We start from the raw sequence: 17,162 nt of genomic DNA on the forward strand, positions 1-17,162 counted from the left end.
TAATAATAATAATAATAAAGTTTTAAAGTTTTAATAACTTAATGACGTGATGCTGACATGATAAAAACATGATGTTTCATTCTTATTTAATAAGGAAGTCTAAAGTCCAGTGATGGTGTTCAAAGTGCAGTAAGCCATAGTAAACCCTTGGATTTCTAGCCTGGGTTAAATATCATCGTTCCCTGTACTATATTCATGGATGAGCCTAGGATGGGAAGTATGTTGGAACCATAGAACACCTTGTCATCTCTAGAACATCAGTGCACAGGAAGTTTGCAAAGTCAATGATTCACTGGGAGGATTAACAGGTATTTTTTCCACTTAAAAAGCAGAAACATTTTTCCTGGTTATTATTCCAGATCAATACGAACACAGAAAAGGAGTTAACAAGGTTTACATATTCTTTAATATACAACACAAGTAGCTTAATTTACACCCAGAGGTGGATGATTCAGCAATTACTTGTCCAAGTGATGCCAGAACTCAGCCAGAACTTTCAAACTTATCAAACATACACATGGTAAGCAGCCACTGTTGTGCTGTCTCTTTAGCTAACCCATACAGCCCAGGAATTCTTTATCATATAGGCATATTTGCAAAACAATGGTTACATATACTATATAGAAATACAGTATATCTATATTAAGTCATAACATATATACATATATATATACATGCTCAACTAAAATAAAATTACCCATAACAAGGAGTTTGCCTTTAACAAACAGTGTGATTGTTCCTTATCAAACAATCTTTCTGGATAGCTTCCAGTAACCCCTGCAAAGGCAACATAATATTTTTTTTTAATCTTGATGGGCTGGAACACTTCATTGTAGACAATAGGAACACATTTAGATTGTGAGATGAATGATCTTGTTCACATTATTTTGCCTTAGAATAATTTAAAGCTGCTTACTCTAGATTACATTTAATCATGTTAAACACAGGACTGAGCAGAGCCTTTTACAATAATAAAAACACTAAAACTGATATAAGCCTTTAGAGAGCATTTATTTTTAATGGGATCTTACTACATTTTTTCCAGAACAGCAATGCACTATATCAGAGGTGTATTGTACTTTGGGATTCCATTTAAAATAAATCTCAACATACATACATATTAGTGTAATTTTTTTAAAGCAGTGAATCTGACATTCACTGAAACATTTCCTGGTGGTGAATCAAATGCTGCGATAGAAACACATGCTTTAAATATAGCCCATTGTGTTTTAATAAACTGTAGTAAAGTAGGTGGAGTGCATTATTAATAATAAAAAGTCCCTACTTTTACAGTTAAAGCCTGGGTATTGTTCGAGCTGGCAGCTTCATCTTTTCTCTGGTACATTTGTATTGGCCCATCATTCTTATAAGCTGCCCCGATTCCCAGAAATGTGTTCACAATCAGTTTTTCCCAATTTTGACTGTCAGATAATGATAGATTTGACTTTTGGAACAGAGTTTTAGTGGCTACTACAGCAATTTGCAGTCAAAACCTGGCAGCTGATTAATCAATAGCACATTGCACTGATGATATTCTAAAACATCTCTATGCAACTTGCAATACATGGCTTTGTAATATTAGGTTTATTTATTTGCAGCATATAACAGAGGTTCTGGATGTCATTTTTGCCACTGGCACAATAATTTGCATGATTTGCCTACTGAAATAAGGCAATAAGACTTGTGAACACCTGTTATAGGATATTTTTACTGTATTACACACTGAGTCTGTCAGCAGGTGTTTTCATACATTTAGCCAATTTTTAAATAATCGTAGTGATTATAATTTCTTATTTTTAGACACTCTATGGTGAAATACAAATACAGATACCTACCTGAAATTAGAAGGTGGATCGGATGCATTTGCTTTGTGATCCAATAGAAATCTTTCTTGTGTAACAGTATTTCCTGATGAGACAGTGAGCACTGGATAACCCATCTGTCTAGTCCAGGTATCCATTACTTCTTTAACTGGTTTACCACTTGCCTAAAAGAACATAATATTTTAGTATAACCCATACCTGCCATTCCTAAAAGAATGTATCTAAACTCACAAGAAAAAATGTAACATATTGCAGCTTAACAGTCGTTATACCTGGTGGCAAAATGGGTTGTCTTTTTCCTTTTTTTTTTTTTACCTGTGATTCTGTCTCTACTTCCTGTCCAATATTTTTAATAGTGTACCGTATCTCTGAATAAGCAGTATTGTCTCCTTTGTTTAAGTATGTTCAAACTAAACAACAACCCCCTTCATATCTCTGAACATTGAGCCTGATTTAATAAAGCTCTCTAAGACTGGGGATAATACACTTTAATCACTGAAGCTGGGTGAGCCAACGAATCTGAAATGGATCTGGTACAGGATTGAAAACATTTGCTAAGAAATCCACTCCAGGTTTGCTGGATCACCCCGTTTCACTGATGAAAGTGTAATCCCTCCAGCCCTGGAGAGCGGTAATAAATCAGGCCCATTGAGTTAGGTGCACAGGGGGTTAATAAATAAGGGTAAAAATATTAAAAAATAACATTAAAAAGTGGATAGTATTTACTTTAGGGCCATAATAAAGGGTAATAAGGGTTTTTTTTTAGACTTTTTAGTGTAAAAATTAAATCAATTGTAAGTTAGGTTAAAGTTATATTCAAATCACAATATGATCAATTGACAAAGAAAACACACCAGAAAAATATCCTATAGTCTTATGAGATTCGAAAATATCACTACCTCATGGGTTTTTTGAGATCTCTGGATCAACTTCTGTACGATGGAATATTGGAGCACATGAACATGTGCTTGTCTTCATTAATTAAAAGATCAATCAAGAGAAAATACAGTGATTGATTTGCATTTCCATCAATTACAAATGATCAACACTAAATATTCACCATTGCATTACTTTGGTGTGGGATAGATCAGGTGATTTTCAACAGTCAACATTTATATCAAACAAGTCTAACATATTGAATAGCAATCATGTTAAAATAAATCCACATAATAAAAGCTTAAGTAATAGGGCAAATCATCTCATCGGAAGACCGTTCCACAAAAAAATTACACTTGTAAACTGCACAATGATGTAAATTTATGAGTTACATGTTCATGTAAGTTTTACCTCGGCCAGGGATTTCCAGAAGTCATCAGTTTTTGCATTCTTAAAATGGTACTCCTTAAGGTAATTCTAATGAATGAAAGTGAAAAAAAAATACTGATGGTTAGCATTATCTGGAATACATCACAAAGCATTTTTTTATTAATAATGAACATAGCAAATTATGTTAGGTACACCTACTGTAACCCTCTCCCCTTCTATAGACATTCTGACAACTATCTTCTCATAATATATGATAAATGAGCACTCTAGTAATTAGCAATGCTGCAAGTTAGTGTTTGGTTATCTCACTTCAGAAGCAGAACCTTGGGTCCTTCCTATACAAATGTCTAAGCATAGGGTCACTTTACCGGCTACTGAAAAAGCTCAGCACCATGGTTTCTGCAGCTCAGGCATAACAGGCTTTATATATCAGAATATAATAATATGTCAGTTTATCATTTATTGTATGGTGAAAGTTTAGACTGAAAGAGTATGTATATGTTTTGTACCCGATTAATTTAAGCTGGAGAGGATAAACTTTCACCAGTGAAGTTGGGTGATCCAGCAAACCTGGAATGGATCTGGGTCAGGATTGAAAACATTTACAAACAAATAGCAAATGACTTTTAAGAAATCCATTCCAGGTACGCTGGATCAGCCAGCTTTACTCATGAAAGTGTATCCTCTCCAGCCTTAGAGAGCTTTAATAAATCAGTCTGCTTAAAGCAGAATTAAAGCTCCACTTTGAAAATCAATGATCAATGACTTCATCTGTCAAAAAAACAGCTCAGCTTAGGATACCCGGTGAATGGCAGCTTCCTTTTTGGCTTCCCGGACTCACGCACACCTGCACAGGTTTATGTCTTCCCAGCCTGGCCAATCAAGATGGCCAAAAACCGTGTTGCAGTATGTTCATAAAAAAAACTGTGATCAGGCAAATAAGAATATTTTATTGCAGAAGGGACCTTGCCTGTCCCTTCTTGAAGGTGTATATCAATTTTATTATGTTAATGTTTAAAAAAATAGGCATTTAAAGGACAACTTTACTAAATCTTTCAGTGTAGCCTGCACAATAATTTACATTCCTTAATCACTCCGTCAGAGTTCTTTACTATGCAGGTTCATGTATTGCTATTGTTGGGATATAATCATAGTTGTCCCCATTGGAGTACAGATCATTCATTATTTAATGTACAGCACTGCATATTATGTTGGCGCTATAAAAATCCTGTGTAGTAATAATAAATGATTATAATAAAGTCACAGAAATGAATAGGCAAAACCTGGCTGGAATGTTTTTCTTGCAAATAATGTCCAACACCAGGCAAGGTTGCCCAGTGAAGGAGCAGAAATTAACGTACATGAGGAGTACTGAGAGGAGTGGAGGATTTTAAAAAAGACACCTTTCCTATAAAACAAAGTTGTCCTTATATGCACCACAGTGCCTGTACTGTTTTCTTGTTCAATAGATCTGTTAAAGACAGCAAGCATGTCTGCTCAGATGCATTCTATGTTTTGTTACTTGTCCATGGATTGTATGCATAAACTAAAATTATAAATATCACCAAAAGAAAGCCTTTCTAGTCTTAAAAAACATATATATGTTACTTTGTAATCCTAAGTATTGACAAAGTGATTGAGAAAGAAATAGGCCAGTGGTGGAATTGTTCTAGATTTGTTCTAGTAAAAATTGCTCTAGTCCATTAGATGATTCACTGGCATGAGAGCTGTATTAGGCACTATAGCGCTAAACTACTTTGTGCCAAAACATTTCATGTTTTCTGGTCAATAAATATTTCAAGCTGCAGGCTTGATTCTTGAGGAAATCCTAATAAGTATATCTACAGTTTTGTTCAAGTGGCCAACATATATTTGGCAGATTGTCACAACATAAATGTATACAGTACCTGACATCCTAGTTGGAAGTGTTGTGGAGTAATCCAGTCTTCAAGCATTCTTAAAATGGATGCTCCCTAGACAAAATATAAGTTAGGCTTTAAAAAACATATTTTGTTAATAATAAAAGAAACATGCATACCTATGAGAAATGCTGTAACTTTAAAGAACAACTAAAGCAGTGGTCGCCAACCTTTTGGACCTCACCGACCACTAATTTTATATCCTGTGCATACGCGGGGAGCCGTGTGTCACTTAAAGGGGAAGAAACTTACCCCAGAATGGTGTTATGATGCCAGAACCCACGCTTCCATCACAGGTTCAGACCTGCTTGCTAAAAATCCTGGGGGGACAGGAGCGCAGGGCTGTGACTACAGGGGACATGATCAGCAGGGTCAGGAGAAGGACCCTACTGGCTGGTTGGCGACCCCTGAACTAAAGCATTCTATATACAGTAGATACTATACAGTATGTAGTCCTGTTGCATAAAAGGCAAAATTGTGGTCTACTTTTAATTTTTCAACAGTACTATTTTGTTCACCAAGGGATAAAATTCTCCGCATAGGTAGCATATGAGAGAGCTAGATGGCTGTTCAACACAACAGTCCAAAACTCCTGCAGTCTGACATCATCCACTGCTCCAATCTACAGTATTGTCATTCCATGATATGTTGGACTATTGCTTATCTTGAGGGTTGGATATTTCATCCAACAAGCAATGATTCCAAACAATACTGTGAAAAGGATAATCCTGTCTTTTTTATTCACTAAAAATTATACAAAATAACGGGACATTTGTTGGTTTGGTCACAATCCTAGCCATCTAGGTCTAAATGTGATATTGCTGGCAAGTACTCTAATAAGGTATTAATGTACTAATAGGACTTAAAGGACACCCCTATATCCTGAGATTTTGGTGGTTTAGTTGTGTGCACAAGATCCGACAACTGAACTCAACTGAGATACAAATAATGGGCCTGATTTATTAAAGCATTGCAAGACTGATTTTCAGGGGAGAACTTGGATGATCCATTAAACTTAAAATTGAACTGGTATACAACTGAAAACATTAGCCAACTAATGGAAAATTATTTTTAGGAAATCCATTCCAGGTTTGCTGGATCACCCAGGTTCTCCCTTGATAATCTATCTTCTTGGAATCTTACCAGTTTTCAAAGCAATATTAAATCAGGCCCAGGGTAATAAAATGAAATCAAAACATCAATTATTAGTTCCCAAAGAATGTCAGGCAAACATATTTTCAAGTATTAGGTTAATAGGCAACAATTCTCTCAGACCTACAAGCAGGTACCAATTTGTTTTGTTACTCATGCAACTTCAGTAATCTGGTGACTTCTACAAATATAATGAACCAGATTGCCAGCTTAGGTCCTGTAATATATATATATATATATATATATATATATATATATATATATATATAATATAAAATCTAAAATATTCCTTTAAATATGACTAAAACCTTATTGTATGAAATGGCATCAAACACAGATGTGATCTCCGCGGGGGTTGAAACAGTGACAATAATTGGATGGGAGGACAGAAGTGCATCATCTCTCATTACAGGGAGCAGGTCATCAATTAAAATCTGGTCAAGCTGAAAAATAAAACATATATATTTATAGGTTGGCATTCTGGTGTCTGGAAATAAAAATGTGTACATTATTTGTTCTATATATGTAATACATTGTTTATCAGTTTCAGATTTGGGGGTAATAAGAGATAAACCATTCTATTAAAACACTGCACATCATGGACCTAGCTGATTGTACCTGACAAGTTAAGGTGCGTACACACTTCCAATTTTTATCGTTCCAATCGAACGACGAACGATCGATTGGGCAAAAAATCGTTGGTAAAAAAGTAACCAACGACGCCGACGAACGAGGAAAATTGTTGGAAACGAACGACCGGACTGGCGGATCGGATTGGGCGACGATCGTTGAACATCGTTCGTGTGTACGGTCGTTCGTTGATCGTTCATGGTCAGAGCATGCGTGATGAACGAACGTCCGTTCACTTTCCTGTCGTGCACATAGTTCCTCTATCGCTTAAACGATCGTATCTATTGTGTGTACAATATCTACGAACGATCGTGTCGTTACCTCTATGTGCAGGATCGGTGCTATACGATCGTTCATATATATCGTGCAGGAACGTTCGTCGTTCGTTTTCCGACGATAATAATTGGAAGTGTGTACGTAGCTTTAGCTGGGTTTTCAAATAGTGCTTGCTTGAAAATGCACTTTACTTTTCTACTAGGGATTTCCTAAAACAGAGAAAATCAGCCATTTATTCTCTTTTCAAACATACCATGTTCCATGTGGGTTCAGATGAATTCACTCCTAAATATTCAAAAAAGCTGGCAAAGCCTTCATTAAGCCACAGGTCATCCCACCAATCCATTGTGACTATGTTTCCAAACCACTGAAAAAACAAACACATTGGAAACCTTTATAAACATTCCCTCCGGTTTCCTCTCCCCCTAAAAAATAAACATGCTTAGGAGAGGGCGAACTGAATGCCAAAGATGAAGAAAAAATAGAACAATTACAAAGCAGCTTTAAGCTAAGGAGTTTGTTTAACAAACAATACTTAATGCTAACATAAGAGGTATACTATATGTAAAAGTTTACTTATTCCCAGAAAAACATGGTTATACAGACATGTCGTTAGATTCCTGATAATGTAGGTATGTTGGTGCAAATATATGAACTTATTCCTAGTTATAGTCTCTGAAATACATACAATTAACATACACAAAACACAAGGTAGTGTCAAAAATTCCTAGTAAATATAAGGAATTGTTGTTCTAGAACAAAGTCAACCGAATGAACAATATTTCAGATACCTTCAGCTTACATAAAAAAACATTTATATTTTGTGGGAATTGTTCAGATTATCATGTTCAAGTTATAGTGATATGTTTGGATACTCAGTGGCCTTATAGAGTTCCAATAAACCATCAAGTTAATCCCACGAAGTCTCACTAACCCTAACCCATCTGAACCAAGTTTAAAATAAAAAATGTAAATGGTCTGAGCTTTTAGTAAATTGTATAGTCATACCTGATGTACAAGCTCATGAGCAATCACAGCAGCCACTCGTTGTTTATTAACTGTTGCTGATTCCTTAGGGTCATAAAGCAGGTTAGTTTCTCTGTAAGTGATCAAGCCCCAGTTCTCCATGGCTCCAGTACCAAAATCTGGAATTGCTATTTGATCTAGATCAAGGGAAAACAAACACAATTTTGGTAAACACTGTAATGCAGGTTAGACTGGTCATAGTTATTACAACTTTTTGTTTGATCCTACAAAAATGTAACGAAACAAGATGTACATATTTGTAATAAATGTAATGTTGCTCAGAAACACAAATGACAGCCATTTGAAAATCTGATGATTTTTTGAAACACCTTTATCATTTTGTTAGTACGTTATACAGAATATTTGACAATTACATATTATACTTGACAAGTGTCAAAGCAATTACACTATGTACCTAAAGCATTCATTTTTGAGAACTCTTCCTCTGTATATAAAAATATTTTTTTTTCCTATACTTTATATTATATATTAGCCATTTGCAATAGTTATGTACTGAAAATCAACAAAATATATCGAGAATACATGCATGGGAAATTAGCTTAGATATTAGCACATCATTATGGTTTCCCTTTCTATTTCCTAGACACTGCAAGTTTTGGTATAGTCACATTGCAGAACGCTGCCACATTTAATTCAGGTCATACAATTTTCCAACCTAAAAAAGTTGAAGAATATTTAGCCTGCACACTTACATGACTTCACAACTGGTTTTCCAAGAACATGTAAATGTAAGCAGTGTTAGTAGACAGAGGTTCTGAAAATATACTATAAAAATCAGAAGCACTGGGCAAGAAGGTTACATTCCATTCCATAAAACCATTATGACTACCTTTATTGTTTTTCTTTTGTATACATACCTACTTTAGGTAGAGAATAAGTCACATTGAAGTACTCTTCAAAGAAGTTAAATATAACTTCGGTGGTGTCTGCAGCATACACTGCTGTTTGTTTTTGATTGGGCTGCACATAGATTCTCAGCTGAAAATAAAACAAAAATACTAGTGTGAAAAAAATAGATGTTCTAACATGTTGCCAAAGAAATAAGACAAACATCAAGCTGCCTTATAGACAAACTCACAAATCATGCATGTTGGTAAATAGTTTATAACCATATCCTGCCAAGGATATAAGTCTGTATCAGGAGCCAGCATTATTTGTAAAGAACTGCAAGTGTACTAACAATGTGGTGGGCATTCTGAACAGTCTTTGGTTTAGGCATTTAAATCAAACAGCAGCCCCAGTGTGGATGTGGTAGGCTTCTGGTGCCTCTAAAATTACCATTTTGCCACCACTGTTAGGTTTTTTCAGGAGTTCATCACAATTTGGAGTTGTGAAAGATAGGAATTCCCAACTCCATGCTGCAACTCTGTTGTAATGCATCACTGGCCAGACCACTGCTTCAACAAGCTTCTAATTTGTTCATTGTTTTAGCAAGGGACTAATAAAATCCTACCAATCACTGTTACTACGTGAATGAATTTGATCATACATATGGTAATATTTAGTAAATGTCAACCACTTCTAAAGTATACAATCACCCAAAATCTTCAATCTATCTCCCAAGAGTATGAATGGCCACCAGAATTTAAATTATTGCAAAGTCAAATCCGGGCAACACATTGACAGCATCAATACAGGTAACTCGGGGGAAACAACAGGAGTTATACCACCATTGGGTTTATCTGAAATATTTGAAAAAATAGAATGAAAAGTTTATTTGTGCTATCAAATTGCCACACGTAGGGGCAAATTAGGTGGATAATGACAGCTCTTTGTCCTCGATCACCAACAGTGTAGGCATTATACGTAGATGCTTACCACAGCAGGAAAATATCTGGCCCACTCCCAGATAAGTTTTTCAAAAAGCTCCCCCATGCAACAATAAATGCTTATGACTTTCAGAATAAGCTTTATAATTGTAAACTATCTTCAAAATCAGTAACATCATGCCATGCCATCAACATGAGTATAATTTGAACCCCATATATTCAACCTCAAGAAGTTGTACATTTTTATGTTGTTCCTTTTTTTTTTTCTTTACACTCGATTTTTTTTTTTTACACTCGATTTTTTTTTTCTTCTTATGAAAGAAGCTTCTGAAAAAATAAACAAGTAACTGAATAACTGATTGCAGAAGTACACACCCCTTTCAAGCAATTTTCTTTTTCCAAAGAGTTACGTGTTACTCAAATTAATATCAACTATGTACAGTAAAGGGCTTTATAGATTAGTATAGCTACATGTATCTATCTGTGAGGGCCAACATCTGGCCATAACCTACACTATAAAACCAAAAGACCATGCAAAGCAAATCCATGAAAAAAGTGTTTGCAAGGATGCACATCTTGTATGTATGTATGTGAAGCATTAGTTTCTATTTTTGATCAGAGAGTACCTTTAAGTCTTTTGTGCCCTGTATGATCTGGTCACCCAATTATTCATAACATGCCATATGCCAAATACTTACTGAAATCTGGCAAATATAACATATTCACAGCTGCCTAACGAAATAACATTCTTAACTTTCAGTTAGTATTGTTAATCCATCATGATGAATCATTTTTGTTCAACCAAGTTAGAACAACAAAGATACTAAAAGATAATACTTACAGGGATTCCTCTCTTTGAAATTCGTTCTTCATATGTGAACTGGTGGACAGCAAAGGCAACCAAATATGTACTCATAGGGACTGACTTCTGGAACACAGATTTCATCCAGCCATTTCCTATGTTAGTAGAAGCCTAGATGAAAAAAAAAACAATTGAATGCCAGTATATCATGCCCATCCATAAAAACTGTATCCTGCTCATAGGCCTGAAACATGTTTTTTTATCTATGTATCCCCTAAATATATTCATTCTATCTCACAAGAGGCTTCAGGATGTTATGTGATAATGGAAGAAAAGAAGTGCATTACTATTACTTTTACATGATGAAAGAACAGAAACCCTTAAATGGTGTAACATTTCAAAAAGAGGGATCATCATATATAAAGTTGTTAGTATGCCTTTGAAGGAAAACACATTTAGATCCCATTCTTTGGACCCTAAATACATACCTCCAGTGGCATGTTTGAGATTGCTTGGTAGTCTGCATTGTGGATAATGGTTATACTGTAAGTTGCCTTTTTGTTGGGTTCATCAAAGCAAGGGAATGACTTCCGTGCATCTGTTGGCTCATGATCTGTGGCTGCAATACTCCTGGAGAAAAGAGAGGCTTCTTTTATTCAAACTTCAATGGTGATTTGCTGCTTTGCTTTATCACATTCAGTATCTCAGTATCTAAATAGGTAATAAATAAGTACAGTTGTTCAATGAACAACAGGAGAGGGCAAATCTTTAAGGAGGGAACCTGTCCTGCCTTGTAGAGATTTCTTCTTAATTCCCCTAGCTGCTAAGGCAGAAAATAAGGGGAAACCTCATCAATCATTGTAACATGTGGATAGAAACATGTAATTGTGTATAGCAGTGTGCAAAGACATAGTTGTGTGATATATACCCAAGAATACACTACACCACCTTTGTCTCTGCTCATACCACCCTGCCGTGGTCATCAGGCCACATAGAGATCTTAGTAGAAAATATAAACATTCTTGTGTTATATTTATCCTCCCTGATATAGTCCTAAATTGTTACTAAAATTTACTAGAATCATGCATTGTATTGCTCTCTTTACACGAGCTCTAATAGCTACTAACTTGTGTATTCATGGTGGTTCTTAAATAAAACCTGCCATAGTGTGTTGTTTTTTTTTCATAAATCTCGAAACATGCTAGATTTTACATTTACTGAACATTGAACAAAGATCTGCAGATTTGTAATAGGCTTCAATTAGGTGTAGCAGCCCACTCCCAGGTTTAATTATTCTGGAATCTGAAGTATGTTGTTTTTGGTTTATTAGTGCTGACACTGTAGCCTGACTTTCCTAATTTGATAGTATTGTGATGAAAGAATAACAAATCAAAAAGCTGTCTTCTTTAGCAGACAGGAGATAGCTGGTTTTGGTGTGAAGCAGACTTTCCATTCATTGGCATTAATAAAGTATCACTGATCGGAAATTAGTTTTTATGTATACTAATAAAAGCAATAAAAAGATCGAAACTATGGTCACTTAAGTATACATCCATTATTTTGGAATAATTCAGTAAGGCAGGAACCTAAAACAGCCAATCAAAAATAATCTTGTATGGGTCTAACTTTATCAAGCTGGATTTTAATTTGGTGTTTAAATCACTGCACTTAAAGGGCATGTTTACTTTTAGGGCTTGGTAACAAGTGGGGGCAGTAAGATTGTTTTAAATGAAAACTCACTGGAGTGTGGCGGAAGGTAAGTATTAAACACTGCAGGCTGTAGAGGTAAATGAACAGCAGCCAGCAGCATTTAAAAGGCCAAGGCAATTGGCTTGATTTTACTTATTCTCCCTTGCACGTACTTTTTTTCCCCTTGTTCCCTAATCTCTGCATTAAAGAAACAACCCGGTTCTTTGAGGTATAGGAAAGCTTGTGACTCACTCTATATGACAATGCTGGACCAATCAGTACTGTCATGGGAAAGCTACCCAAACACCCAACAAAACAAATTGTTGTTTTGATGCACCTGTAATGTATTTAACTGATTTAAACTAAAACATCAACTGGTTTTTAAAGTATATGTACACAGTTGGAAAAAAAGTTGTAAAGTCTTTTTTCTAATTTTTTGAATGATTGTGTTGTTTAAATAATTTTCTTTCTCTTTCTGTTCTAGATGTGCCACAGAAAGTGAAAAAAGAAAATCTGAAAAGAAAGAAGTGATCTAAACTCCCTCTACATAGGTGACAATGGTCCATGGAGTAAGAAAATCTTACCTGGATTGCTAATCCCTACCTACTGTATCCATAAAAGTCTGAGATAAATATCAAATAATTTGGAAGTCTCCACATGTGTATGTCTGGTGTTTTAGAAACATTGGCATATACTTTGAAGAACTCTTGCACATGGATCTACTGCATTATCTTAAGAAACCAAGGATCAGACCTGGTTCCCTTACAAATCATAACACAACAAGAAGGACTTTCACTCACCCATATGGTAAAGTCACACTGCCAAGCACACATCACAACTTTGACCAATACAAACTGCATAAAGGGAAATGAAGGCTAAACACAGACATCAGGCTGTGTCTAATCAGCAGCACGTCTGCATACATGATCAATTAAATGTCAACGAATCACTCCCTCTGTTTTACAGGCCTGGTTTTTATTTTGTGAATTATAAGCTTTTTCCTAAATGACACTTTATTGTTGTTTGTTGATGTTGTTTGAAAGTAATTCTTTTTACAACCATTTTGCTGTTTTAGCTGTAGGGCTGCAAATATGTGTATGACGCCACATATTTGGTAAAATGTGCCAGTTAGGGATGCCAAGTGCTTTGGACATCTGGATCAAATAGTGTGAATGTCATGCTAAATTGGACTACATGCACTAGTGTTGAGTTCTTAACACACAATAAAATCCAATGGGCATAAATCCTATGTTATTTAATGGAGAGTGACAGAATGGATTCTCACACTGTGTTGTGTACTTAGCACAGTGGTAATACAAGTCTTACAGTGCACAATGCACCTTCTCACGTGGCAATTTGCTTGCACTTTCTCAGACATGTACCGTGGAGGACAATGCCCCACTGTTGCCATGGTGTACTTCTTTTAAAAAACTGGTTCTAATGTTTAGAAAATCCAGCTATTAATTGGTTTGGAACCAAAAAAAGTTATGTTTTCCAACCAGCAAAACCTTAATTTTTTGTCTTTTGGGAATCATCTGCATATTCCAGACATATAGAGAGCGTTTAGGCTATAACCGTGGTTAAGTCTATACAAATGTATACAACAATTTCAAGGTGTTGCATATAATTGCATGTATATATATTGTATATAAAGATATATATGCCTCAGATTGCACTGCTGGTTATGAGATTCTGGAAATGTGAAAAAGTAAATAGGATTCCTGTACCATCAAAGTATCCCAGTACTCTTTATAACACTGTAATCTTCCTGCAGATATGACAGATTTAAATCTGATCCAGAGCAAATCTCTGAAAGATGTTAGTGGATCAGAGTTAACATGTAATATGGAGGCAAACGTAACCACAAGGGCAAAGCATCAACTATGAGCATTGTACAAACAGTGCTGTTTAGTTCTTTAGAGAACAGGGAGAGGACAAGTTAGTGGCACCCATTGTGCCCTCCTTCAGAGGCAAGTGCAGCAGTCCTTCCTGCTAACTTGTTCTTTGATCCACCAGACTGGTGAACAATGTCAGGGGACAGCTGTACACATGCTTCTCAACTGAGGCAATCACAATTGTTTGTCTCAGGCGACAATCTTGTGTGTGTAGGTAGCCTTAGATAAAGGCATATCTAATAACGACTTCTGTTCTGCTGATGACTGTCAATGCAAATTTCCCCTCACATATTGAGGAGATTTTTACTCATTCACTGTTGCCTCTTTAGGACAGAAGCCCTGACGGCACAAAAAAAGGGCCCTAAATCTTAAAATCAGAGTGTTTGCAGAAGGTTCATGTGTTATGTTTATTCTGGCAGTCCACACACTTAACTATTCCTGATGAAATTTAAATGCACTTAACCCCTGAATGACTTTTGTGAATTTGCTAAAACTTCAACTGCATTTTTTTAGATATAAGCCAAGAAATTTTTTAGGGTAGATAACTTTGTTACTTACTTAACATATAACAACGTAAGATATAATAACAGATTAACAAATTAACAAATAAACATTTCCTTTGCTGCCTATTGCTCAAATTCTAAATTAATCAACTGTCATGGTGGATTCTATCCTGGAACTGTATGTTCTGACATTTATCTATTATAAGATACAGTAGTGACATGGATGTTTGCAAGAGGAACAAATGAATGTGTGGGGGGTTTTAGGAGACCAGCAATCTCAGTGTTGTCTATGTGTTGTCTATAAAAGAAACTTTGGAGGTATAATTACTTGTCCCTAGAGTAGTGTTCAGTGATGAATGTAGCAAAGAAAGGAGGAAGAATTCACACCTGGTGCGTTGAGGTTATACATAGCTGCAATGTGTGTGTGTTACTTAAATGCATTGGAATGCAATAAAAATGAATGGCACAGCAACACACTGGCACTAACTTTTGTTAAAATGTGTAGCAGTATTGCACACATTCACATTTTACAGGGGTGAATGGGTCTTTAGAGAACCCCAAGGCACTAAGGGAATGCAGGTATGAAATACACACTAACACAGCAGGATGGTGCAAACTGACCATTGAGAAGAACCCTAAGTGTGGTTACAGTCTGCCAACCTTTAATTGGCGCCAGCTACCCTCTTGGGGACAGAAATTGAGAGACCATTGCTGAGAACACAGCAGCAATAAAGTCTGACAGAGGTTCACCCCACTCTAAAAAAAAAAGACACTACTTGTAGTCCTAATCTATATAAATAGCATTAGATAAAACAAACTGTATACATAATACATTACTTGGTCTTGCCGTTTTCTTCATATGTGGTCCTGTAGAAGCCCACCAGCGAGCCATTGAGTTGACCAGCAAACTGCAGAGTCAGGCGGTAGGTATCGTCCAAGTTGTCATCATCAGAGTTGGGTGGGAGTTGTTGGGTGGCCTCCAGGACAATATACTCCTGTGGTTTGTACTCAAAGCATTGGATGAGTTGGATCTCTTGGTCATTGCGATTCCTCAGCCTGGGTTGCCCAGAGATCTTAGTCTCCCTGATGTGCAACCAAAGATACTTGTCTTGGCTGGTCAACTTCAGCCAAATGGTCACCGTGCCAGTGTAGGTGTCTTTCTCCATCTCGGGCTGGATTTCCAGGTCATAGTGTAGGGGTCGGATGTGTGATGGAAGTCGGAAATTCTTCCATTCCCCACTGCTGTCATCCTTCACTGGGCAAGGCTCAGAACCTGAAGCAGCAGTGGTGGCAGAAGAAGTGGTGGCAGAAGAAGTGGTGGCAGAAGAAGTGGTGGCAGAAGAAGTAGTGGGAATTGCTGATGGTTTGGTTGTTACATCTCCATTGGTACTTTTACATGGCTCTGGATATGTTAGACCTACCCCCAGCCCCACAGCTAATCCCACCACTACTACAGCCCCTACAATCATAGCAACATGTTTCCCTTGGATGCAGTACTTCTTAGAGCCCCCATTATCATCCAAGCTCATGCTTTCTATCCCCATTGTCTGGCAGCTGTAGCGGATCACCTAGTCCTCCTCCTCCTCCTGCAGAGATCACAATGATGTGAACACTATTCTTCTTCTCTCACTACTTTTAACTGTACACTTCTCAGCTCTCCCCCTTCCTCCTTCTCCTCCTCCTTTTCCCTTGCAGAAATAACTTCGAGCTAATCAGCAATAGATGATGGCAGGAGATTTATCTTGCCAGGGCATTATCACTAACTTGTTGGACACATGCAACAAGAGGAACATCTAAATTGGAAACACAAGATTAAACTCTATCAGTGGACTCTGCTCAGACAGCTGCAATGAAACTTTATGAATGTTTCAGGGCTCTTTTCTGAGTTATGTGGATTAGGTAATAAACCTAATGAATGGCTTTATTGAGCTGTACTCAAGTGGTATTTGAGATCACTGGCATGACAAAGTCATTTGTTGGATCCATGATTCCTGGATTTTATATGCATATAATTTATTGCAGAACACAATAACTGTTGTAAGAACATTTCTTGTTACAGTCTTATGATCACTGGTTTCAAGGTCAACTATACGCAATAGCAAACATCTTTTTTCTAAGTCAGAAAATCTGTTCTTGTAACTGTTTAAAAGTGTTAGCTGACTTTGGCTCTAACTTGTTGGTCTTTAACTCTGAAAAAGCAGAAACACTTACCATTGGGTTCCCCTCCTTGTACAGCAAGGGTTAAGTACTTTCCATCCAGATGGTTAGAAATAGGAAGCAATATATCCCTTATTCTTCGCTACCACAGGCTATCTTCTAGCTGCAATACTTGTCCCCAAACTATGGCTGATCCCATCATTATATTGCACAGAAAAGAGCAAGCTGACTGGG

At 36.5% G+C, this 17,162-nt stretch overlaps 1 protein-coding gene across 1 annotated transcript in view; it reads right to left on the reverse strand.

The window, feature by feature from the left end:
• Positions 1-16,887, reverse strand: part of ENPEP (glutamyl aminopeptidase) — a gene marked incomplete in the record, with an annotated part of 29,088 nt that extends 12,201 nt beyond the window's left edge. Inside the window, 10 exon segments of the mRNA XM_072405699.1 lie at positions 1,836-1,987; positions 3,111-3,176; positions 4,997-5,062; positions 6,469-6,603; positions 7,320-7,433; positions 8,075-8,229; positions 8,971-9,091; positions 10,724-10,855; positions 11,173-11,314; positions 15,609-16,887. Of these exon segments, the coding sequence (XP_072261800.1) occupies positions 1,836-1,987; positions 3,111-3,176; positions 4,997-5,062; positions 6,469-6,603; positions 7,320-7,433; positions 8,075-8,229; positions 8,971-9,091; positions 10,724-10,855; positions 11,173-11,314; positions 15,609-16,315 (1,790 nt within the window).
• Between the last annotated feature and the right edge of the window lie 275 nt (positions 16,888-17,162).

Source organism: Pyxicephalus adspersus, chromosome 3, assembly GCF_032062135.1.
Source record: "Pyxicephalus adspersus chromosome 3, UCB_Pads_2.0, whole genome shotgun sequence".
Taxonomy (NCBI): Eukaryota; Metazoa; Chordata; class Amphibia; order Anura; family Pyxicephalidae; genus Pyxicephalus; species Pyxicephalus adspersus.